Raw genomic sequence first — 26,409 nt, 5'->3', positions numbered from 1 at the left:
TCAGGCTGACTGTTGTATGGATAATGAGATCGTTCACTTTTAGTAATAGCTATTTGTCACTTAACTCATACAGTTAGATGGCTATCTCTTCTTCCAGGCATTTCATATGTCCGCAGTTCCTGGGGCAAACCATTTCCAATGACAACAGATTTTGTCACTACATTAGATTTAGTCAATTCAGATCAAAAGCAGAATTATGTATTTTTTCTTTTTAATCTGTTGTGACCTGTGAAAACTAATTAAACACTCCTTAAACCTCTAATTTTAACCAGAAAGCCATTAAATAATAGTTTTTATTTTGAAACCACGCTGTTATAATGTGTGAAAAAGACTTAAAAAATTGTATTTCAAAAATACCACTAGAAAAATGCATGACTTGTTGCCTGTCACCTTTCCTGAATATAGTGTTTGAGGGATGGGTGTTTGTCCTTAGCAGAAGAGCATTGCAAAGCTTATTATAGTTGTTCTGTCTACATGCTAAATGCTTAATTTTCAGATGTTTTTTGTTTATAAAAACGTTTGTGTGAGCAGACGTGTTGAGATGTCTTTTCTTTGTTAATAATTGAGGCCAGTACATAATTTCTCGCTTAATTCAATATGCTTTTCACTATTCAATTAAAGTTGTTTTGAGTATTTTTTTTTATTGAGCAAGATTTTGTTTTTGAAGTGGCCCCACACATTTAAATGGTTTTAATGCTACAGTTCATTCCAATGAGATAATGGTATATGCCTAGTTAGACCCCTTCAGAGCTTTTTTTTGGGGGGTGGATCCACCATATTTTATTTGCTAGTCCTGTTACCTTTGAAAATGAAAACACTGTTATTTTCTGAAAACATAAATGTGTAAATAAGAAAGGAAATGTCACTGGTTGCTCATTAGGGTCTCACAGTCAGCAGTTGTCAGAGACATGATTTCAAATACAAGTGGGTAAACTGGTGGGTTTTTTCTTCTCTCCTGTGAGTAGTGAATAAGATACAGATTTGACCATAAGAAAAATGTTGAATCCTTTCCTCTGAAATGTTTGTTTTGAGGCTACATTGACAACATCAAGGTGCTGCTTGTAGTACCCTGATATTCTCTGTGGCAGTAAGTGTTGAAGTTGAGTTCCTCCTCAGCTTTGCATGATGTGGATCTGCTGTCTCCAGAAAAATATAAGATAATTAAGACAGTTTGTGGTATAATGGGGAAATTGGTATGGCTGGTGGATACTGTTTTGCTTGGTATTATCCACTAAATATTAATTGGAGTAACAAAGTGTTTTAACTCCAGTTTGATGTGATCATTATTCTCTAACACTGTATATTAGAAGTAATTTATGAATTTTGTACGTAACAGCATTGGTCCAAGTGGAGGAACTGAGGAAGATTACCCCAATGAGTAATGATTTTTAATTGTGTGCTGTAATCAACAAAGCCAATGTTTAGACTGTCATATCTACCAAACAGTCTGTCTGTATATAGAAAATATTATTCTGGATGAATAATTAAAAGGAATTTAGGAGATTCAGGAAGTTTTATCTTGCAGTATATGTTGATATATTTTTATTTTAGTACTATCCTCGCAACTAAGAGCAATACAGAAACACTGCCTTAAAAGTGCCAGCCAAACTAGGAATCTTGTCTGGGACAAATATCTCCTAACTTTTTGCTCCTGTAATTAGGGGGATTCCTCCTAGAGATGTCTGAAAAGGGAAAAGAAAGCATGGGAATAGCTTCTGAATTTTGTGTTCTATTTGAGGAGAAGGAGGAAGAGAGACTCTTAAATCTGATCCTTAAGGGCTCTGGCGGTTTCTATTAGTTCTAAGAATAGCAACCAAACATGTTGCTCCGTCCCTGTTCCCTCAGTGTTGGTGATCACTGGTTCCATAACAGAAAACCAGACTTGGCTCTTTGACCACTTAAGGTCATTACATTGTACAAGCCCAGTGCATAACTGCCTCCAATTTCAGCCCTAAATTATTAGGTTGTACTGTGATTGACAGGCAGTAATCCCTGGCAGGGTAATAGGATTGATATGTGGATTTGTAACCTCTTCAGTTGATCCTGCAAGACCCCCTCAGCTGGAAGATTTTGTGGTGGTTGTTGGAAGAACATGATGAGTTAAAGCACAGAAAAGCAAGAGAGCATCCTTCTGGCTACAGCTGTTAATTCTATAGCTGAACAAAACTGTATTTATGTAGTTCCATAAAAGCTTTTTGTATTTTGCATTTCATTGTTGCTAACTCTTGGCAAATAGATTGTGTGTACTTGCTAAAGTGACAGCCTGGCCCTCTGTTGTAAACAATGTTTTATTATGAAGGTAGCCTGTTAAGATGTGGAATAAAGTAGAAGAAGTAAAGGGGGAACAATTCACGTGTCTGAACCACAGCGTTATGATTTCAGTATCATTTGTGGTATTCAAGATATCTTTATGGCAGAACGGAGATATAACACAGGCAACATGGGCCCTGTTGGCCAGCAGTCGGAAGCCTGTAGAGATACCATAGAGCCTCTGAAATGACATCTGAATCCCACCTCAGCTGACCCAGCAAATTAAGAAAGGAATTCTATTCAAAGTGAATGAAACATAGCAGGGCCAGGAATCTGTCTAGAATTAAGATCAAACACATCTTCAACCTGCACAGGATAAATCCAACCGTTTAGTCTTAAAAATGTGCAGGAATAAATAGAATACAATAGCATTCATTGGTTGTACTATCTGGACAACTTGTGAACAAAACCTGTTGAGAAATACTAGTTGGTTCCTTTCTGTACCAAAACATTAATATGTATTTATGTTGTACTTGCCCTTGATTGAATTACTAATTGTTCTTTTTCTGTTTTAGGTTATGGTCAGACTGGTCCAATGGTTCAGAGAGGTGGATATGACTCCATTGCAGCTGCTGTTTCTGGTCTCATGCATATCACAGGGCATGAGGTATGGTGCTCAACTTATAAATTTAACAGAATCTTTGTGCCATATACTAAAACTTGCTGGTGCATGGAGCACATTAGCCTATGCTAACACAACTGTTATGCATGCCTTCCCGAGTTCAACAAGAGATCTTAACTCTGTAAATCTAAGAAAATGATAGTGCTTTTGTCCTTTGGGTATATCACTCCAGGCTTGCAAAGCCAATACTTAAGAGACAGAACATGGAAGGAAAATGGTATCCTAAATCTCTAGTGAATAAATTGACAATTTATGCTAACCTGGTAATTGTAGTGTGTAGTCACTTCAAGAGCTTTAATAGCCATATTGTTCACACCTGGATGATGGAACCATACGTATGTGTGGGAAGACACACTCATACTTTGATGTTGATATGTCCTCCTAAAAAAAGAGGGAATTGAGAAGCCATACAGATAACTCTGACAAACTGTCTTTTCAATCATCCTTCCTGAAAATAAACAAAGAAATGCCATTTGTGGCTCTGGAGAAGCTTTATGTGCTGCTATTCCCACTGATATCCAAGATCTTTGGTGGTTGCAGTAGTGCAGGAAGCATTACAGAGGTAGTTTAGTATCTGGATTCCAGGGATACATAGAACGTGTGTCTTCACCTCAGAAAAATGCTGGTGAAATAGGCGTTTACTTAAGCTGGCTTGAATCAAGTACAGATGCAGGGAATGTGGTCTCCAAATGTCACTTCCCAAGTGAGGTAGTGTTACAAGTCTGTTCTGTGCATTATAAACACAAGATAGTCTTCTGTGGTGGTGCTCCTGATACTCTGGAAGCAGCACTGCAGATCTGCACTGCAGAGTATGAAACTTGCGTGCCCTAGATAAACAAGGAGTTCATCACGTTTCTGTACTTAGTGTCAGATATTCATGTTTGAGTAGGTTGTTGAAAGCTAACCGTGCGTGATCTGGACATAACTGTGCTGTTGGGTTGATATTCGGCCAATAGACTTGTTTTCTGCCGAAAACAATGGCAAACATCAGAACTCTGTGCTTATGGCAATTATTGTTACCAGAGTCTTCCTTTCTATAATAAAAAAAAAGTCAAGCATTGTTTGACTGAGGAAGGTGAAACATCTTGTACCTAGGGTCCTAAAACTGCCTGCCCGTTGCTGCCATCTTAATGATACATACTCACAGGATGGCCCAACTCAGAACACGAGAAGACATGAAGTTGAGTACAGTCCTTACAGATGCTACTCTTCAAATGTATAATGCCTGTGTACACTAAGCAATGACTGATCACAGTAACTGTAGTGTAAGTAATTTTTGCATTCTGACCCTGGTGTCTACAGAGTGAAGGTTAGTACTTCTGATACAATGCCAGAAACATCATGCACACCTCAAAATATACCAAACAAAATTGAATAGGAGTATAAACTGTTAGTAAGGGGTAAATGTTGCTAGTGCCACACGAATAAAGGAAATAAGTTGAAAAATTGAAGAGAAACAGGACTCTTGTGAAGCTTTTCAATGGTATGTGAATGACAGAAAATACAAGTGTTATACTGAATAATTGCATGTAAGTTGTATTATGAGAGTAATATTCCTCAGCGGCCATTATGAAGATGGATTTTATTAAAAGATTGTGTTAAGATCTACACTGGAAATCCAGATGTTCGCATCACCTCACCAGGACTTGAGGCAATGTAATCATAGGAATCATTTAATCATTGTTAGTAACAGTTCTGTCTATTCACGGGGGACTTTTAACAATTCATTCAAACTTAGTCATTCTCTTGCATGATTAAAATAAACATCCTAAAACTTGCTTCTTATTTTTCTTTATTTGAAGTTGGTCATACATTATTTCATCAGTTTCTCCAGACCATTTTCTGATGGATAGAGGGGCAGTTTTGTTTCAAATACTTAAGTGGTCAGTGACTCCAAAGAAGCAAATGTGCCTTTTGTTGTTGTAGTAAAAATTTACTCAGGTGGCTTTAAAATCTTATTGCATGCTTGTTTGAAAGTTACTTTAAAATAACAATGTATTAATAGTAAAATCTTCCATGTTCCATACATTTATGCTCATGTGACTGGGTTGTGTTTAAAATTCCACGAAACTAGTACTGAAAAAAGTAGAAAACCTTGTTTCAGTCAGTATGTAGAAAAGTGGCCAAAGTAAAGAAGAAAAAAGAATCTTGTTCACTTTTTCATGCTGTTTTCCGTTATTAAACCTTGACCAGACAGCAAGGAGTTAATATACTAAAAGTAACATGATCATTTGAAGCATACCCTAGTAGAGGTATGTTTGGGTTTTTTTTAAATTATTTTATTTTTCTTAAATAAAATTGAAAATGCCAGTCTTATGAACTGGAAGGAAAAAAAAAGAGAAGTTATAACAGATGATGTTGGTTTGGTATTGTATTGTGGTAGCAATAGATAATCAGCATAACATCATCAGTATAACAGTGCTCTGCGGAAACTTTCCTTCAGTAAACAAGCCATTGAATGTGCTTGCGGAATGGTCTTAGGGGTTGTCAGCTGATGCAGTAGACAAATTATAGTGAATTTGAGCAGCAGCAAATTAATCTACATACATCACTGAGGTGCTTAATTTTGAGGTATGTTAATACATATTTACAGCTCCTCATGAAGCATAGGATATTACAATTATGTGCTGTATCTGACATTTTAAAAATGGATAGAACTAATAGCAATATATATTCCATTTTAGCTTAGAGAAATTCCATATTGTGAATTTTAGTTTGTTCGAACCATCCAGCTACTGATTTAATATCTCAGAAAGCAGCTTACTGTTGCAGGTCACAATTTTATTGGCTGCTGAGGCTATCTCTCCAGTCAGTAAAGTCTTAATATTAAGCCATGAAATCAATTTATTACTAGCACAGGATTTTGAGCAAAACTTAAACTTTCATTAAGTCTGTCACATATGTAACATTTGTTTTCTTCTACTTTGTATTTCATGTAACACTATAATTTTTGAGGCAGTAAAGAGATCACAGTGGAAGAGATGGAAGTTTCTGACTAAAATGTGGGTATTTTATCCAAGTTATCTTTTCATTGAGGAGATAAAGACAGTATAATAAAAATGTGGAATGCAGCAAAGATACACAATAACATCACATTTAAACTGTGAAAAAAACAGTATAAAACTCTTGAAAGGGAGACAAGATCATATGCTTTATATGTCTGGTTTTTAAGATCTGAGAGAAGACTCCTGCGTAAGGAAATTCTGAATAGCTTTTTTTTTTTCTGGGAAATAGTTATTACTGAAATGACTTAATGCTGGTTACTTTCAAATGCTTCTGAGCAAAGTTCTGAACCTTAAAATTGAACTATAACTCGGCAGTATTGCAGTTAGGCACAAACACCTGCATTTGTGCTAGTGTTGTTTTTACTGATTGTACAAAACCAAACATATTCAGTATACAGTAGAATGCTGTCTTTAAACCATGTTTTTATGTGCGGAAACCTGCATATGGAATTCAAGGTCTTACAGATGTACTTGATTACCTCTGTATTAGAAATGTATGACACCTGTGAAATTTGGAATTCTAGTGTGGTTATGAAAATTTGCAAACAATAGTGGGAAATCTATTTTCTGTAAATCTGTACCACAAACCTATTTTGAGTGAAAGTAGGTACTTCAGGACACATTCAGTTTTTCTTTACATAAATTAAAATATGCTAAGAGGAGAGAGTTTACACTTATGACACTTTTATTGCCCTGGATGACATAATTTATAGGTATTTCCAGGTTAAACAACACATTCAAGTTTCATATTTGATGAACAGAAAGCTTTTACTTAATAGATTCAGATACAGCAGTGCCAGATGAATATACCTTTGAAAATTTCTGACTCATTAAGGCAATAACTTTAAATTAATTAAATAAAACCCAATTTGGATACAAATCCCCTTCCATCTCCAAGTGGATTATTGCACACAATTTTCGATATTCAGGGTATCTTTATAGTAGTGCATTTTTTCTTGCCGAAGAAACATTTTTGTTTTACTGGACATGAGACAGTAAGACATGATTGGGATCTACAATACCAGAGGGGCCATTCTTCAGCTTAAAACCAAACAAACTGCAACAAAATAGTACACGTGGTATATAGCTCAGAGCTGTTGAAAAATATAGCCGTTGCTGGTTCATATTAGCTTCAGCAGCTATTTCCCATCTGTAAAGGCTACTAGACTTAGAATACTTTTATTAAGCATGTCATTTCAGAACAATTTCCATTTTTAATGGATCATTTTTATATTACTGATGTAAATTTGGGAAGAGAAATTATGTCAAAGGGCAAAAAAACCAAAAAGACTTGGGAAAGGCAGCTTCCAAAGTGTGTTGTGGCTATCTTTGGGCTAGAATGTGTTGACAAATTGTAAGGAATTTAGCAAACAGCAAAAACAGGGAATAAAAGTGTAAACTGGTGCTAAGATTGAACAATAGCAAAGCGCAGTGACTGAGGAAAAGGTCTGCTCTACTGGAGTGAATCTTCATCTTTTCAAATGAGCAAAGGGCATGTCCTCGTGTTGCCCCTAATTAGGGTTCGACCCAACCCTTGAGCCTGGATGGCAGCTTTGTTTGCAGAAAGCATTTTCTCCTTGACTAGGGCTACGTTTTGTCCTTCTGTGAGAAGAGTAATATCACTTTTGTGTGGTGGTGGTGTTTGTTGCTTTTAAAATCATTTGCTTGAATAAAAGCTACTGTACAGATCCTTACATTGCACAGGGAATTAGTATAGAGTCATAGAATTGTCTAGGTTGGAAGGGACCTTTAAGATCATCAAGTCCAACCATCAACCTAACACCACCACTAAACCAATGTCCCTAAGCACCATGTCTACCCCTCTTTTAAATACCTCCAAGGGTGGCAACTGCCCCACCTTCCTGGGCAGCCTGTTCCAATGCTTAACAACCCTTTCTGTGAAGAACTTTTTCCTGATATCCATACTAAACCTACCCTGGTGTAACCTGAGACCACTTCTATCGCTTGTTACTAGCGAGCAGAGGTCAATGCCAACCTCCTTTCAACTACCTCCTTTCAGGTAGTTGCAGAGAGCGATAAGGTCTCTCTTGAGCCTGTTTTTTTTCTCCAGGCTGAACAACCCAGGTTCTCTCAGCGGCTCCTCATAAGACTTGTGCTCCAGACCCCTCACCAGCTTCATTGACCTTATCTGGACTCCCTCCAGAATCTCAATGTCTTTCTTGTAGTGAGGAGCCCAAAACTGAACACTATATAACATTAGCTGCACGAAAGTACTGCTGTGCTATTAGAAGCTCCATCTAAAGGAAAATACTTCTGTGTGTGTGTAGCTTTATACTTCATGTAAAGCATCTTCATATCCCTTGTTCTGAAGGACAGAGATGAAAACCTGAATGAATCCATTTCACAGTACTTACAGCTGTGCATCCTGTCACAGAAAGGCTGGTTTATGGCACAGATGGACATTAGAAGCTGATTAAAGGGTGAAAAATGGCAGCTACTCATAGGTCTTAGTAGAAAGACCAAGGAAGAGTAGAAGTTGTGTGGACTGCTGCAGAATTCTAGGTTGTGGAGCATTAGCATGAAGTAAAGCCAATGTAGTAAAAATAACATAGCACTATAGTGCTAGTAGTTTGACTCCTCAAATATAGGAGTGTTCTGTAAGGGGAAATTGTGAAAGTATTTGTAGAAATTAAAGGTCTTTACTGAGGCAAAGGAAGCATTTGCTTTAAAACATTAGGTAGTTTAGTACTTGATGAGGAAAGTGCTGGAATCAAGGCTTGAGAAGACAAATTCATATGCAACAATCTGTTAATATAGTCCTGATTTTTACATCTGCAAAACCTAGTTTTCTGCATCAAGGGTGAAATTAGTGACACTTTGAAAAGAGTGGGAGGTGTTTTCAAACAAAGGATGTTGCTGCATATCTGTTTGCAAAATCTTGTCTTTTTTGATTTCTTGTCATCCAAGTGTCTTGGCTGTAATGAATAAAGAGCAATTTAACAAACTGAGAACTTGCAGCAGATAATATGGAGGAAATTTTATTCTTTTCATTTGTATTTCTCAGTGATAGATCTGAGCAGCAAAAACCTCCTCGTGTGGCAATTAGCTTTCTCAGTAGGGCTACACTTATAAACATAAAGAATTTCCCTTTCTGTTTTCCCCCAGAGTTGGGTAGAAGGAAAGTGATAAGTGGATGGAACCTTTGAGTTGTCCTTTCCATTGGGAAGCTGAAGTAGCTCAGTGTAGAGTGTGGAGAAGGAAGAAATAAGAAACTCTTCAAAAAAGAAATACTTTATCAAGCAGTGTTCCCCTTAAGGATGTGTAGTTTATACATCAACCTTAATATCTAGGCTATAGTTGGTCACAGACTAATCCTTACTGCAGTTTGGATGACAGTAACTGAGTTTTTTTTTTAAATTTTGTCATATTTGATACAGATTTTATAATTTTGTTAGTTACGTTTATGATAGGAATAAAATAGCAGCCTTTTCCGTCTTACATACAAAATATTTTACTATAGTCTTTTATCCCAGAATTGACCTTTTTAAACAATAATTTTTAATTTATATATGACTTGATATCAGACTTACAGAAATCCTGTTGGAGTGGAAAGAAAAAAAACCATGCTGAAGGTAAATTTTAATTTTTTTACATGAAGCCAAGATACTCTTTTTTTTATAATTATCAGTAAACATAACTCTCTTCCAGTCTTAAAGTATGATTACACTTAGCAGTTTAGATGTGACTAATTAAAGTAATTCTGTAAATTCAATTTTATTGATTATTTTAAAGGCATTTATGGGAACTTCGACAAACAGTTATTATTTGTCAATTACACTGATTTTAAATTGGGTTATGATAGGCTTACTTAGGTACTGAAACTCTGTTTTTCAGTCTCGTTAGCTTTGCACTGCTATTTTACCTGTCAGTCTTACCTCGGTGCTCAGGAAGCTTGTGGAGCAGATCATCTTGAGTGCTATTACATACTATTTACAGGACAACCAGACGACCAGGCCCAGACAACATGGGTTCATGAAGGGCAGGTCCTGCTTAATGAACCTGATCTTCTTCTATGACAAGGTGACCTGCTTGGTGGACGAGGGAAAGGCTGTGGATGTTATTTACCCAGACTTCAGTAGAGCCTTCAATACTGTTCCCCACAGCATTCTCATGAAAAAGCTGTCTACCCAAGGCTTGGACAGGCGTACAGTCTGCTGGATCAAACAGTGGCTGGATGTCAGGGCCCAGAGAGTGGTGGTGAATGGAGTTAAATCCAGTTGGTGGCCAGTCACAAGTGGCCTTCCACAGGGCTCAGTGTTGGGGCCGCTCCTGTTTAGTATCTTTGTTAATGATCTTGACGAGGGGATTGAGCGCACCCTCAGTAAGTTTGCAGATGACACCAAGTTAGGTGAGAGTGTTGATCTGCTTGAGGGTAGGAGGGTTCTTCAAAGGGACCTGGATAGGCTGGATCAATGGGTTGAGGCCAATAGCATGAGCTTCAACAAGACCAAGTGCTGAGTCCTCCACTTGGATCACAACAGCCCCATACAATGCTACAAGCTTGGGGAGGAGTGGCTGAAAAGCTGACTGGCAGAAAAGGACCTGGGAGGGTGGACTGACAGTTGGCTGAGCATGAGCCAGCAGTGTGCCCAGGTGGCCAAGAAGGCTAACGGCATCCTGGCCTGCATCAGGAATAGTGTGGTGAGCAGGACTAGGGAAGTGATTTTACCACTGTACTTGGCACTGGTGAGGCTGCACCTTAAGTACTGTGTTCAATTCTGGGTGCCATAGTACAAGAAGGTCATTGAGGTGCTGGAGAGGGTCCAGAGAATGGCAATGGAGCTGGTGAAGGGTCTTGAGAATAATTCTTATGAGGAGCAGCTGAGGGAACTGGGGTTGTTTAGTCTGAAGAAAAGGAGGCTGAGTGGAGATCTTTTCACTCACTACAGCTACCTGAAAGGAGGTTGTAGAGAGGTGGGCGCTGGTGTCTTCTCACAAGTTACAACCGATAGGACAAGAGGAAATGGCGTCAAGTTGCACCAGGGGAGGTTTAGGTTAAAAATGAGGAGAAACTCTTCACTCACTGCCTTATAATGATATTGTAATTTATGCTAATACTTTGTAATTACCATCTATAAATGCAAGATATGCTAATTTCCAGATGATTATCAGGGAAACACATTGAAAGAATATTATACTGCCGAATAATCTGAAAAGGTTTTCACTTGGAGTATTTAAAAGTAAGCTGTAAGGCAACATTCAACAAGGGAACAATCCTGCTGCAGCAGCAAGGTGAAGCAACCTCCAGATAGGACTGAGGAGACCTCATTCAGCCCCAATCCATCATCATCTAAGCCAACATCAAAGAAACTGTAGAATATCATAGAATCATAGAATGGTTTAGGTTGGAAAGGACCTTAAAGATCATTGAGTTCCAACCTCCCTGCCATGGGCAGGGACACCTCCAACTAGACCAGGTTGCCCAACACCACATTCAGCCTGAGAACAAATTTTCATAACGAAAAATCTATGTGAGCTTCAGGGCTGTGCTAGCTTAACAGCATGAAATACGAGCAGAATTGTTTCTCTTGGTCTAAGAGTCATGGTCAGACCCTCTTTAATTAAGAGTATATGGACCAGAAATCAGTTTCACAATGCTTCCTGTCTTTGTCAAAGGGTTTGTCCTCCAACGAGCAACCCTGCAAAGATTTTTAGGAAAACGTAGGTTATGGCTCAAATTAAATCAGAAACCTAGTTTTTAAATTTTAAAAAAACAACAAGTGCTTCAACTAAACTGACCTGGGAGAGAAGAGAAACGGTAAGAAAACCACTATTTCTTGATATCATCTATAAGCCGATATGCATAGTTTTGCACGAACATGTCACAGAACAGAGACTGTCATTTTGGTGAACACTTTTTGCACAGACCAACCCAGAGAGAGATTGCGACCCCCGTCCACACAGCGGCCTCTCTCAGAGGCAGTCTGCCCGGCACGGCCCTTCACCCGCAGGCTGCAGCCAGTCTTCCCAGAGCCTCTCAACAGCACCAGTCACTCAAACTGGAATTTCTCTCTTTTATAAAATAAACAATAAAACAAGAGGGGAATTAAAAGCCATCGACGTAAGGCAAGGTTCTGCTGCAGGAACTAGGTAACAGCTGCGACGGAGGACTGCTCTGGCTGCTGCTCTTCCCATCACTCCTTCTTTGACTGTGGTGTGCCATCCAACCAACCCAACGTGTTTCAAAAGTAGCTCTCATTTCACTGATCAAATACATATAAAATAAGCCACCTGCCATGTGAGAAAATGACTAATGCTTGCATCCTTTAAGCTCTTTGCTTCACCACTGAAGAAGCTTTTGAAGACTGTAGCATTAGTGTTTGCTGAAAGAAACTTGCTTTGAAAAACAAGATTCAAATGGCTTAAGAAAACATACAAGGAGACAACAAAAACCGCCAGGAAAAAGATGACATGCTGAAAAAGAATATTCGAACCAACAACTTTGCAGTGATTTTTGGTCAGAAAGTCAAGAATTTGAATGTATTTGCAGGTGTAATGTGCATATGTGTAAACATAACAAAGTTGGGTTTGTTTTCTGACTAGAAGTCTGGAGTGTATGTAATGGAAAATACAAAACTGAGATTTGGTTGGGGGAGGTCCAGGAAAGGAGGGAGAAAAAGAGAGTGAGAAGAGCAAAGCAATATGGTCCTGCCTTTTAAACAGGCGTGCACCTGTGTCAGTGGACTGTGGAAATTCTTTAGACCTTTGGCTTCCAGGCATAATGAAATTCAGTTTTCAGTGGATTGTCTTATCTCTAACAGTATCTATTTCCTTTTCGCATTGGTGAGGTGAAACATTATTAGGACAAAAAGTAGCAAAATAAATCATTCACGATTTGCAGTCTGCAGCGTCATGAGGTTACCGAATTGTGTAGATACTGCAAGAATCTGCGAGATACTGTTTTTCAGTGGTGTTTTTTATGCTTCAGTTCACTCAAAGACACTCTTACTTCTTGCAGTTAGCATTGCAGAAACGTGAACACTTTTTCAGATGAGTTGCGTAGAATGTTCTGTAACAAAAAGTAATGTTTTGCTTCTTCTAGTTTCCTTCATTTTTTAATCTTTTTCTTTGCTTGTTTGTTTTGTTTTATTTTGAGGTGTTTTCTTCATTTTCTTTAGGATGGTGAGCCAGTTAGACCAGGAGTAGCCATGACAGATCTTGCGACTGGGTTGTATACATATGGAGCAATTATGGCCGGTTTACTTCAGAGGTATAAGACGGGGAAAGGACTGCACATTGACTGTAATCTCTTGTCATCTCAGGTAGGAGTTTTTAAAAAATTGCTCTTCGTTGTGTAGGTGTTTGAACCTAAGAATACCATTTTGACATAAATTAATGCAAATTATTTAGTACAACTACTGACAACAATAATAATGGCAATAATGGCATTAGTGACAGCTTCCTTAGTCTGCCACTCTGGCAGTGACCATTTTTGTGCCATGGTTATAGTTACTACTGCATTACATGTGCTTTTCACTTTTTAGAAAGGACCTCCATGTTCTTTGAATACATGGGTTAATCAAGGTTTATAATACCCCTGAGATTGTAGTAGATAATTTGAGATAGACAAGCATAAATGGTGAAACCACTGTTGGAAGGGAGGCCTCGACACTGGGTAGTATTACCACCAGAGTGATTGAATGACTTGCACAAAATCATCCGGAGTAATCAAGTATCACCCAAGTATCAAACTAATCTAATCTGGGAAGTCTGCCTTTGGCTCTGGGAATTAAAGAATAAAGTAAACCTGGAGATGCAGCATTTTCTCTAGGCACATTAAAGAAAAATCTCATCAAAATTGTAAAGACAAAGATGTTTTGATTATGAAAGGTGTACCATATACCATGAATAATAAGAACTTTAAATAGCCCTTGAACATTTAAGCACCATTGCTGCAATGATTTATACTTCACAAGAAGGAAGTGATGTTGGTATGAGCTGCACATCATAAGATGATACCTTGTCTTGCTGATGTAGGTACCTGCTGGTAGCAAGAGGGTACAGGGTGCGTAGGAAATTTTTGTGTACTTTTTAAAATGTACATCAAAACTGTATGCAGTACTAATCAAAGCTACTAAAGTGCTGGGTTATTTTTGTCTTTATTCAATTGTATGTTTCTTCACATTATACCTGTCAGTACAGTTCAGAGATGATACAGTGTTCATTGTGCATTAAGTTGGCCCCGGTGTGAGCAGGAGGTTGGACCAGATGACCTCCAAAGGTTCCTTCCCACCTATCTCATTGTATGATAATGATGTTTGAGACTAATGATTGAGGTTACTCTTGTTTTAATACATACTGCTCTTGTTTTAATAGCTCCTGAATTCAGATCTGGAAAGGATCTGTTTTAGAAATGTATCTAAGGACTGAATTCTTCATCATACTTATGTATATTTGTAAATGCTGTGTCTGTATTTGAAAAATCTAATAAGCAGTTATTTTTCTAAACATTTCTAAACATTTAAAATGTATGTTAAACTCTTGTTAAATATTTTGTATATATATGGAAGTATTTTTTTTGTTTAATGTATCTTATAGGGTTTTATTGTATGGCAGCTTCTGCTTGATCTTTTTCATTTCTAATTTCCAGAGACATTCTGTTATTTTTGATTTCTCATTCCACTGTTTTTTGGCTTTGTTTTAATGGAGCCTTCTTGAGTATTATTTGATATTTTATCAAATGCTGAACATAACAGGAGTTTAAGTTAGGTGTAACTCTCATTTTTTATTTCACCTTTACTTTGTTGACTCATTTGTCTTTACAATGTTTTTGCTTGGTTAGGACAACTTTGGCTGTGCACAAATGTGTTCTCACATTGCAAAATTTCCATCTGAAGCTCCACTTCATCATCCTTCAGGCTACTCACTGGCATACACAAGAAAGGGAATGAAGACTCAAATAGATGTTAGTGAAGAAAGCATGATATGTGGTGTTTGACTTCCACTTGCTTAGCTGAAGAAGTACTAAATGGCGAAGGGATAATTTAGTGGTTTTTTAAAAAATGTTAACTCATTCTATGCTTGTTATGAAATTATAGTTTTCTAAAAGGTATTAAGTAATTCCATATTTGCACACTCTTAATGCAAAATAAGCATTTTTATTTACTTCAGTGTTGGGTAAATTAAACTGAAATAAGTTGGTAATTTGGAATAGAAAATTTGTATAAGTTGTTACTCAGAAAACAGCTCTTTTGTTTTAGATAACCCTATTACTTCAGTCCAAATTAACCTTAGTGTGTTGGCTCAAGGCTGTGATGAGAACATTTATAAATTGGGAAAAATATTTATGGATGAGGTGCTGGGGTACCAAAAAAACCCCACAACCCATGTGATCAATCCCAGTAAAAAACTTGTTAAAATGGATGAAGAACGTAACTGACAGCTGAGTGTCTCTGAGTACATCTAGCTTTCGTAGTTTGTTTTCTTTCTTTTTTTGCAAAACTAGTGGTTACTTGTAAGTCTTTAATGGTGAGTGTACTAAGAAAGAGTAGCACAAATCTAAAAATTAGTGTTAAAAAAAATTGCTCTCACAGTATTTCTGGCGGTAATGTTTTTTTTAAAAAGTACGTTAGACAATTACTGTGATATGATCAGGTTCTTGAAAGATCCACGCTTTCAAAGGGATTACGGTTTTACATACCAAGCTGAGATATCTAAAGCTAGCTCTTCCTCAAGTGATGAATGTTTAAAAAGAATGGCATTTTGAAGTCTCTCACGGATGCTGCCAAAACAATAAGGAACCTAAAGTTGTAGACTTCAGTCTGTTTTAGTTTGTTAGGTTCTTCTTGCAGTTGATTAATGGTGGGTTCTAGAGGTCAAACATGCATCATGATACCTTTTCCTTCAGTGTGAGTTTCACTGGAGTGTAGTAATTTTTAATGAGAAGAAAGAAATCCTATTTCCTGTGTATAAAACAAAAGTGCTACTGAACTGTCCTCTTGTTAATAGTGTTATGACAGCAGAGACCTGTATGAAACTTTTTTGGTATTTCATGCACTGAGCTGATATAACTGCATGCTTGCACCTTTTATCCATCCCTTCATCTGAACTGAGAATTGTGAAGCTGGACTATATATATGTCTTCACTGAGTGGTGTTGATGACTGACTATGTCAGAAAGGAAAAAAAAAACCCAGGGGTTAAAGCACTTAAATAATTGGAAATCCCTGAAAAATGCTTGGTTTGTTTTATAGCAAAAAGCCGAGCATGTACATGTCCATCTGTGTCTGTGCTATCATTTTTCTGCATGCCTTATAGAAATGCAAGAGTATTTTTTTGGGGGGTGGAGGAGGGAAGATGCTTTTGATATTAATTTCCTGCACAGATATGCTAATGACAAAGAGCATTGAACTGAATTCAACTGCCAATGAAAATTATCTGAAGCCTTTTAAAGAAATATCCCACTGACTGGCAAGTTTGGTTAGTCTTTACCTGGTCTGTGTAGAAACAAATGATAAGTGAAATCCTGATCTCTAAAGACATGTTATTTTTAGTATATCTTAAAAAGACATCTTTCTTTCAAATTCTGTATATCAAACATTTTTGCTCTATAGCTTTATAGCAGCTTATTACTGCCAAAGCGGATTTCTTTCCCCACAACAAAATGCAATTCTAGGGTTTTATTGACGAGAGAGATACGGTGACCACTAGGATGTGGTTTTGCAGTGAGCACTAACTTTCTATATCTCTCATCTATAAACTTTTAACCCATGTCATACAATTCCTTTGAAATTTTTGACTTTTAGATGATTTACAGTTGTCAGCTCCAGACCTTTCAGCGTCAGCATCTAAATAGTGTCCTTTAGATGATGCTAGTAAATAAGAAGGAAGTGGGTTTTGGATTTGGTTCCAATTATGCAATTGTGCCTTTTCTTCTGTTGTGGCTTAAAAAAAATCTCTTGGAAGTTTTAATATCCTTCCTGTATTTAATTACAACCAGGCTCCAACAAATACTGTAATAAGTTGGTTTCTCTTGGATTGAAAATCTGCAAGAAGTATTTTACATTTAATATTTCTGCAATTTTGGCGTGTGGGGTTTTTTTGCCAGATTCCACAGACAGGATAATGTGGTTAATATTGTTTGTATTATATGATTGTTCATCAGACACTTCTCTGTTTCTGATTACTATGTTTTAGTTTGAATTTGCCATAGCAAACTCTCAATCTTCTCAAAACTTTAAAGGGACCCTAGAAAAACCTACCAAATTGGCATAAATTATTTTCTATATTTCATCTTTGTGCCCTAGTTTGGCAATTAGTTTATTGAGATAGTGGTGAGGTTTAGAAACTATTAGTTTTTGTTTCTGCATCACTTTTTCCCAAGACAGCTGTGTTTAAGGCTTGTCTATTTAAGGTGCTTTTAGTGCTCTCTGTTCAAAGCTTTCATGACATATGTTTTACAAATTATTGAGTATAGGTGAAACTGGTAACAATTACGTACTGCCTGTAGGATATATATGGCATCACAGAATCCCTGAGCAGTAAGTTGTGTGATAAATATCAATCTTGGAATTCAAATACTGTATCTTGTTACTTCTTTGCTTGGTAACGGAGAGCTGTGAGTTGACTGAATACAGAAAGAAAATCTGCCTTTTAGAGGTTGTTGCTGCTGGTGATTTTGGAGGCCAGCTAGTTGTCTTGTTTTGGGTATGGTTTGAATAAGAAGTTCTTTTTTTACAGGCTTATAAAGCATCATCTTTGCAAAACATTTTATTCTAGATCTCTGTCATGATAAAAAATTGAGTACGTATTGTATGAAGATGTTGTCTTTTTCAGTGCACAGCTCTGATACGGAAAGATAATAAAATCTGAATTAATGTGAACATTTCTTTAAATATAACTGTGCATTAAACACTTTTCTTGGCTCATATTCTTAATAATTTCCATTGAGGACATCAGCATAACTAAGAACAGAACTTATCCCTCGGGGTTTTAAGTAGCCAGAATTTTATTTAATAGACCAGAAGACCATACTAACATGACAGTAACTCAATTTAATATTGGTCTCTGTGGAATTTGTGTTGTGATTTCTAATGATTAGTTATGCAAAAAGTCATTGGTAGATCATACTCCAACTGGATCTTGGATTTATTTAGTGGCTTTCTTTACTCTGTAAACAGAGTACGTAGCCAGGCTGCAAGGGAATTTCTTCTTTAGCTGCTATCTGACAGTAAATTCTGTGCCTTTTTGTCTTTGCTACTATTGTTCTTGCGCTAATGAAACTAAGGCTGAATGCGTTGCAGCTTCATTTTTCTGTGTTGAGCTACCTCTGTCATCAATTAGAGAAAGACTAGGAAGGAGATAGAAAAAATATGCCCCTTTAATACATAGAAAAAATAAAAATGGCTATCTGGAGTGGGTAGGGGAGAGAGTTTGAAGACAAAGGAAGACATTTCTTTTAATGAGTTTATTATTTAAATGACCTTTGAATAAGGGTGTAATTCTGGAAATGAAATCAAGATGTTTGTTGTAGCTTATTACCAGCAGATCATATTTCGGAATCTTGCTAAGTATTAGGAGAAGAAGGACAACCAGGGTAGTTGAAAAGAAATGGGAATGATTTAAGCGACTAGTAGCAAAATAACCACTTTTAATGTACCCCAAAAGCTCACCCCTGCCTCTAAACTCATGGAAGCCTTCAGAAGTCATTCTGTACATTGGTCAAATTTGGATAGGGCCTTTCAACACCTTATGCGCCGTTTATTTATGTAAATAGCATGGTAAAGGGCTGTGACTTGATGGAAAAGGTTTGAATTTTCTGTCATGGAAAATTTTAAGTTAGCAAAACAATTGATTCCTATGTGCTCTTGAACCTCTGAAAATCTGATAAACCTTAACAAGTATGTCATTTTTGGGTATGCTCATGGAACGCTAACTGAGGATTTAACACTGCTTGGTTTGATCGCCACAGCTCTGATAGGAATTTCTCTGTAGATTATAATTTATAAAAAAGGTGAAGTAAAGGATGATGCTGAAACAAATTTGGACTAAGGACTTCTTTTTGGTCTAGATGGAGCTCTGCTGCCATGACTGTGTTTCTCCATGTTTGTATTATTCGGCACTGTATTGTTTCTAGCTCATCAATTAAATTGTAAACTCTTTAGAGTAGTGACATGATTAGGCCAGAGGTCATAATTCATTAGTTATATATTATATTATAGTGTCAGCTATAAAAAAAGTGTTAAGACTCTGTTTTATGACTTCAAAAGCAGATATCCATTAAACTCTCTCTAAAAGTCAGAGCGGTTATTTGTAAAAATGCTTTGCCTTCTTTGGAGTGAATATTTGTAGTACCAGATTTCTCTGATAAAAAATTCTGTGTAGTTATTTTGTAACTTCATTCAAGCTGAGACTGTAATAGAACATTTTGGGTTTTTGTGATACTATTTAAATATTTTTGTAGATATATTAAGGAAAAACTTCCTTCTTCAGAGAAACATTTATAAATTTGTTGTCACTATTCAAAATGTGTTATGAGGCAGAAATGCCATATTTTGACTACTGACTCATTGGTAATACTAACCCGTTTATTTCTCAAATTGAATAGAGCTCTGTACCATGTTTGTCTGACTGACATGCTGTTTAACAGCTCAGTGGGTGAACCACATCTGCATTGCGGACAGCATTAAAGTGCTCAAAAAAGCGTTGTGAATGACTGCATGGTGGGTGTTCATTGGTGCTGCAGAGGCACAGGAATACAATCTTGTGCATCGTAAAACATCCTAGTTCAAACATTTCATTCAATTGCATGGGTTTGTTTCTTGTGTCATCCCTGCAGTGCATCAGCACACAAGTACTTAATGGGCAGTGTCCAGAGATCTTCCAGTGTTACAACTAATGCTAGTGTTGTTCTGCTGAGATAATACTGTTAGGACTGGAGCAGATTTGGCTGTGATAATAGCGGTGGAATATTTGCACATTTCTCACCCAACCAAATAGACAAGGCTATGTGCCTCCCTATGTATCAAACGAAAAATCTAAAAATCTACCTGCTTGCACTGCTGCACCCCAAGCTGTTGAAACTAGCATTATTTTTGTGGAGAGACAATTATTCACAGATCAGATGAAAATTGCATTGTCAGGAGCAGACAAACACACTTAAGATTCTTTTTTCTGTGCGAGTATTAACGCTGATAAATGTGGAGACAACAAGATGAGTGCTGTAAATGTTTAGGTGTATGCACATTTTCACTGTAAATGGCCCTGTTTCTAATCATAAGATCAAAAGTGAACAGTGCCTTAATACGGCTTCTTTTGGATGTTGGCAGCTTTGCATGGAAATGCATCCTTATTACTGATTAAAAAAAACACAATAGAACTCTTCCCGAAGTGTACGTTACATCCAGAGTGGAGGCACTGGATATACTCTATTACAAATAATAAGAAAAACTGCTATAGTTATTCTGATGCCTGTCTTCCCAGGTAATTAGTTTTTATATGAGCAAAATCTGTTTGTCTGGATTTTATTTGTATGTTTTGCTTGTTTTATTCGCAGCTGTCAACTTTAGCTACTGTTTTTAAACTCAAGTTGTTCTGTGTTTTGCAAGTATGCTTGCAGTTCTTTGCATGAATAGAAGCTACTCTAAGAACTTCTGAAAAATCAATGAAATACAACCAGACATCATTACATACAATTAAAAACCAGATACATTGTAATTCTTAGTAAATACATAGGTTCTTGGTGGGAAGGACTATAATTTAGGAACAATTTAAGAAAATGTGTTATAATATTAAAAAAACTGTATAAAATGTAGTACAAGAAACTTTTCGCAAGTCTTGCCTGGACTTAGTAAAACTGTATGAAAATGCAGAGCATAATGCATTTAATATTTCAGTGGATATATATTCTTTCTTCAGAGAAGATGGAGACTTGAGGAAATGGTTGTAGAAGTATATATATTAGTATATTTATATAGTATATTTATATAGTATATTTAAGGTTGTCTGATAGGTCTGTTATCAGAGTCTGGTTTTATTTTTATAACTTTGCCAAAGTTTTAACTGTTTTGGCTGAATTTTCCATGTCATGGAATTGCCAAAAAGTGATTTGTTTTCAAAGTTACTGTTAAAATGATTCATCTGTTTCCAGGAACAAGTTATGGGAAAATACGTTGATGGGCTTGGCTTTTTTTTTTTCCTCCTGAGAAACTCAGTGCCTTCGTTCTTTGGAGTGGAAATTTGAAATTTTGCAGATGAATCACCCTTGTTTCAGGGAAGTGTCTTTTGAAAGAAGGTGCAATGTGTACAACATATGATGTGCATAAAGGCTGGTAGGGACTCTAGGAGATTCAGTGGAGTGTTTGGGCTGTGTATTCCCAAATGAGCTAGAAGTAAATATTCAATAAGTGCCTACTAATTAAATGAGTCAGACGTTTGATAGAAAAATAGTATGGGACCATATGATTAGTATCTAAGTGCACTGAGGTCTCACACAGGATGTACAGACTAATTTTGGATTTCTTGGTTTTTTTTAACCTGAATATTCTCTTTAATGGATTTTTTTTAAAGTGATGGTTTCCTTAAAGCTGTTCCTGTGTTATTATGAAGCTACAACAAGAATATTTCAGGGGTTAAAGTAGTATGAATTTTTACACTTTCAGAAAAAACTTATCAGTATATTATTTTCACTGTGAAAATGTAATTTATTCTTCATTTAAAAATGTTGCTTTCCTCAACCGGGGCTCATTTAAAAGAAATCTCTTTTTTTGGTCTCTTTCATGCCACTGCTGTCCAGTAGATTCTATGGTCAGGATTTTTGTTTCTGATCCTTCAGCTAAAATTCTTCCCAGTGTGTGTAGGTTTTTTATTTTGTTTATTTTAAAGTGGAGACTAAGGAGAACTAGGAGTCCATTTAACATTTAGTTTCTTTTGAAACTGTGTGCTGAGTAACATATATTTTTGAAATTTCAAGTCCTCCATCTGTTCGTTGCATCAAGACTTTGCTGTTGTTAATACTAATTTAATCTTAATCAGGAGATGGATCTCCACACTGTGGGAAGCACAGAAGTGTTCATTCTGGTCTTCTATAAGCTCTAAATAGCTCATTAAAAAATAATTTGTAGATCAGTTCTTTTTGTTGTTGCGTTTCACTGAACTCAGCATTTCTCTGACACACAAATGCCTTGTGTTTTTGAAGATGCCTCAGTTTCTCTATATTTATGTAGTCTAAACGTTATTTTTTTTATAAAGGAAAAGTTTTCAGCCATCATTTTCACACTAAAAAAGTATCTACACAATTGCGCACTTTGAAGTCTGTTTTGCTCTCTTTAGCTTTCTTCCTTTCTGAGAATCTGTGTTCAAGATAGGGTTTTCAAATACACTACCTTTGTTTTTCTCATTGCATGTTTTTTTTTTATTGTTCCTCGTTCATTAAGCACCTCCTAGCACATCATTTCTGTGACTCTGTGATTTGCTGTGCTGTTTGATCAAGTGACTAACTTCAGTCAGCAAGTCCCATAAGCTCTGTGTGATTACTGGCACAGACCTGGATACTTGCTTAAGTGTCTGGTTGGAAGGCGCTAAACCAGGACCTAATGTGAGACCTGTTCTAAAATTGTACTTATTTGTCATTGAGGATTTTATCTTCACAAGATTATATTTGTGGCTGGGATTATATCATTTGCTGATGCTTCAACGCCAGGAGTTTTCTTTTGTGAAGGGTGAATTCATGATCACTTCCTTGAGGTTCACATTAAAAGAAATCAGCGTCACTGGGAAGAAAATGCTTTTTACCCAGAGGACAGTGTTCATAATGTGACCACAGACATTTTCTAAAGGGGGTGTAGGCTCTTTAATAGTAAGCCTTGGCCTACGTGACAGTAGTCTTGCTTTTTTTAGTTAGCTTTTGCAGACCTCTTCAAAGTCATTCATGGAATGTGCTGGTCTTCAAAGCACTGGTTGAAAGCAGCTACAGTACTACTGGCTCTTGAAGGGGAGGGAAAAAACTATGCAAAGAGGGATTATGTGGCAACAGTTGTGAATTCAGAAGAAGGTCAGACCTGCTGCCTTGCAGAGATGTAGGGACGCCACTGATAAATTCGTAAAATCTTGCTCCTTTGTGGGCAGTGGCTTTGCTGTGTACCTGCAGGTGGGGATGTCTGCCAGGCCTATGGGTGTATGGCACTCGAGCTGATTTTTAGCCTCTGCATAGCTCTGGACTCCAGGCTAGATGGGAGTCACTTACATGCCCAGATACAAGGTGATGTTCATTGACAGCTCCTGGGAAGGCTGTGTCTTCCTGCTGGGCCCCTGGGGAATGGTCTGCCCTGAATTGTGGCAGCATTCTTGCCCCGGTGCAAAGCTCTGGTTCCTGCTGCCCAGTTCATTCTTGCAGAAATGTGAAACACAGTTGCCTGCCTAAAACCTGGTAGAACAGCACCATTCATTGTGGCGTGGTGCCATGTCCTCAACCAGTTGGGTCAATGCTTAGGATGTAACATGAAACACGTGTGCACTGTCTATGGCAGCAGTGAGGTGATTGAAGACTAGGAAGAATTATTTCTACTCTCATTAAGCCTTGTAGCTAATGTAATTAGACTTCAATTGGAAGAGTGGGGTTTTCTTCTAAATGGAGTGGGGTTTTCTTTGTAGAGGTAGGGTTTTGGTTTTGATGGCTTTTTATTAGTGAAAAAACCCTCTCAAGAAGCAAAGAGCCAAGGATCACCTCATGCACGTGTCCATGGAAGCAGCTTCAATACAAATACACAAATGAGAAGGGCGATGGGGGGTACCTGTAAAAGCAAAATTAATCGAACTTGAATGTTGATTTATTACTGTCTATTTATTGCAACATGGAAAGTGAAAAACATGTAAAACAGTAAAATTAGTCATTAGGTAAATACCAGCATAGAATCAGTGATTTTGAGAGCTTTGTTAGTGTACACCACGTGAGGATTGTGGTCTTAGGTTCAAATTTTTCTCATGTAAAGATTTTTTTTTTCCATGTCACCAGAAGTACGGAAAAGGTGTAAGTGGAAGATTATTGGCCTTTGCACAACAGAAGGCACTGAAATTTTCCAGGATGATTTTTTCTACAAAGTTATAAATTAATATTTGGGTAACTAGTTCAGTAGTACAGCGTAAAGTAAGTTATCTGTGCTGCTGTAAAATGCCTGTGTCTCAAAGTTCCTAGAAGACAATCTACATGCTTACTGTAAGAAAAAGTAAACAAAGAACAAGGAAAAAAAATAAATTAACTTGCCTAAGAGTCAAAACCTTTTTAAGATACATGGCAGGAAAGCGGACACAAAATTGGAGGGAGAAGAAAGTAAAGAATATAATTAAAAGGTTATTTTCTTCTCTTTCCAGTTACTTGGAAAGTTTTATTATTCATATACACTTGTTGAACTTGCATGTAAATGATTGATTGACTCAGTGAACTCATTGTAATAAATCATGTTTGATGTGCTATCTTGAAAAAAATCTTTTGAAATTCTGTCTCTTCTTTGTCTGCTCACCTTGTGGCTTTTAATATCTTGTTTCCCATCTGTCTGATTCCATCATAAGCTGAGTATAAGTTCAGACTGTAATGCAGCTCTCTTTTTGTTCTGGTTAAGTAAGTATGTAATGCAAATATGTGATTTGGCCGTCAACAGTAATATCAGAAAGGAATGTTGAAATGTGTGTTCCCTTTATTGATGTGAAATAAAGAAACGCTTATCTGTAGATATTTGATAATACATATTTACAGTGCATAGATCTGTCTCTGCAAGCAAATGAATACAGAGATGTCTGTATCATTGTATTACATCTGCTTTAATGTTACAAGTCCGAAGGTTACTTTTAAGGATTAGCTCTTAATTAAAGGAGAAAAGAAATAGGTCTATAAGGTTTCAGGAAAGTAGTTTTAAATGTAGATTTAAAAGTACTTAACTGAATGTGTAATACAGATGCACCCAAACTTCATTTTGAGAGATTGAGTGATATTCCTACTGCAAGAAGTGTCTCTAGCAGTGAGGTCCTAACTGACTCTTGAATTACAGGGGAATTTGGAGAAATAGACTTATTTTGTTAAAAACATTTTTTCTAGGGGATATAATGTTTGTAGAAATGTTCAGTTGGTGTATCTTCTTTATGCTTATAGTTCAGTAATTTGCTTAACAACTGTAAGATACAGGTAGATGAATTCTTTGTGTTCTTTATTAAGGAAGTAAAATGCATATGCTGAAAGATGTTTTCGGATAGTGCCTTTTTAGTGAGAGTAAATCTTCCGAGAAACCAGAGAGAACGAACTAAGCCAGGAATAGAGGAAAGGGGAAAGCACCATCGTCCTGAGGCCTTCTAGAAGAGTTTCATGGGACAGTAGAAATAGAATCATCTTTTAAGTCTGCTGAATTCATCAGAGACTTGTTATGAAAGGGGCAACAGGCTGCAGAGTTCACTCAACTAAGTGTGTTCATACATAAAACACAAAGCACTGAAATATTTACTTCGATGTGGTCAATATAAGTTTATTTGGGTGATGATGATAATACTACTAGTAGTACTACTAGTAATAATTCTTTTTTTCTGGCTGATTTGACTATGAACGAGGTACCCAACTCAGAAAAATCAGAGGGAAACAAAAGCCTTTTTCCTTCATGATTTATTGAAAAACAATGAGTAAACCAGTTTCCGCAGGACAACAGGCACATGCATTCATGCAAGTGATTGGTACGTTTACTGAAATGGAATTATTCTTCAGACTAAGTATCATGTTGAACTGAGGTCTTGATATAGTCTAAGCAATTTTTAGTTCCAAAATTGCTCAGTCTTTACTAAGCTTCTGACTTCCCTGGAATTTGCTGTCTATTATTACTGAAACAAGTCTTTGAGCAGAAGCTTTAGTGGTGCAATTCCAATATCTAGTGAGTATTATGTTTTAGGTCTTTTTTTGCTGTTGTACTGTGAACAAGTGCTTTGGAGAAATGTAGATGTGTATGTTTTCCACCATTGAAATAATTATATTCATCTCATTGAGAAAGCTGAAGCAATTTGCAACACTGTGTTAAAAAGGTGGGGGGTTTTTTAAGGATGGAAGGTTTCTTGTGAAACTTCTTGAGAAGAATTTTTTTAATGAAACTGTCATGGTTTAACCCCCCCCCAGGTGGCTGCTCGCTCACCCCCTTTTCCCCTTCAAGGCGGAAGAGGGAGAAAAGGAGGGGAAAGAAAAAAACCTCATGGGTTGGGGTAAAGACAGTTTAATAGAACAATATCAGAAAAGGAAAAATAGCACTAATAATAGCAATAATACTAATACTACCAGACATTCTCACTGCCTGGTAAATTGGCGCTGTCCTGAGCATTGATCATGGATTCCTGCCCCCCAGCCAACCCCCATTTATATCCTAAGCATGATGTCTATAGTATGGAATATTTAATTGGCTGTTCCACTGGTCTGTCTGTTCTTCTATGGGAAGCTGAAAGAAAGCCCCTGAATAATGTAAACATCACTTAGCAACAAATAAAAACAAAA

General features: G+C 36.9%; 1 protein-coding gene across 1 annotated transcript in view; it reads left to right on the top strand.

The window, feature by feature from the left end:
- Window positions 1–2,821: 2,821 nt before the first annotated feature.
- SUGCT (succinyl-CoA:glutarate-CoA transferase) overlaps window positions 2,822–26,409 on the top strand; it is a gene marked incomplete at its 5' end in the record, with an annotated part of 292,991 nt that continues 269,403 nt past the window's right edge. Inside the window, 2 exons of the mRNA XM_009889430.1 lie at window positions 2,822–2,917; window positions 13,077–13,220. Coding sequence (XP_009887732.1) covers window positions 2,822–2,917; window positions 13,077–13,220 — 240 coding nt within the window. The remainder of the gene's footprint in view (window positions 2,918–13,076; window positions 13,221–26,409) is intronic.

Source organism: Charadrius vociferus, unplaced genomic scaffold (assembly GCF_000708025.1).
Source record: "Charadrius vociferus isolate BGI_N301 unplaced genomic scaffold, ASM70802v2 scaffold97, whole genome shotgun sequence".
Taxonomy (NCBI): domain Eukaryota; kingdom Metazoa; phylum Chordata; class Aves; order Charadriiformes; family Charadriidae; genus Charadrius; species Charadrius vociferus.
This window is presented reverse-complemented; position numbering and strand designations above follow the sequence as displayed.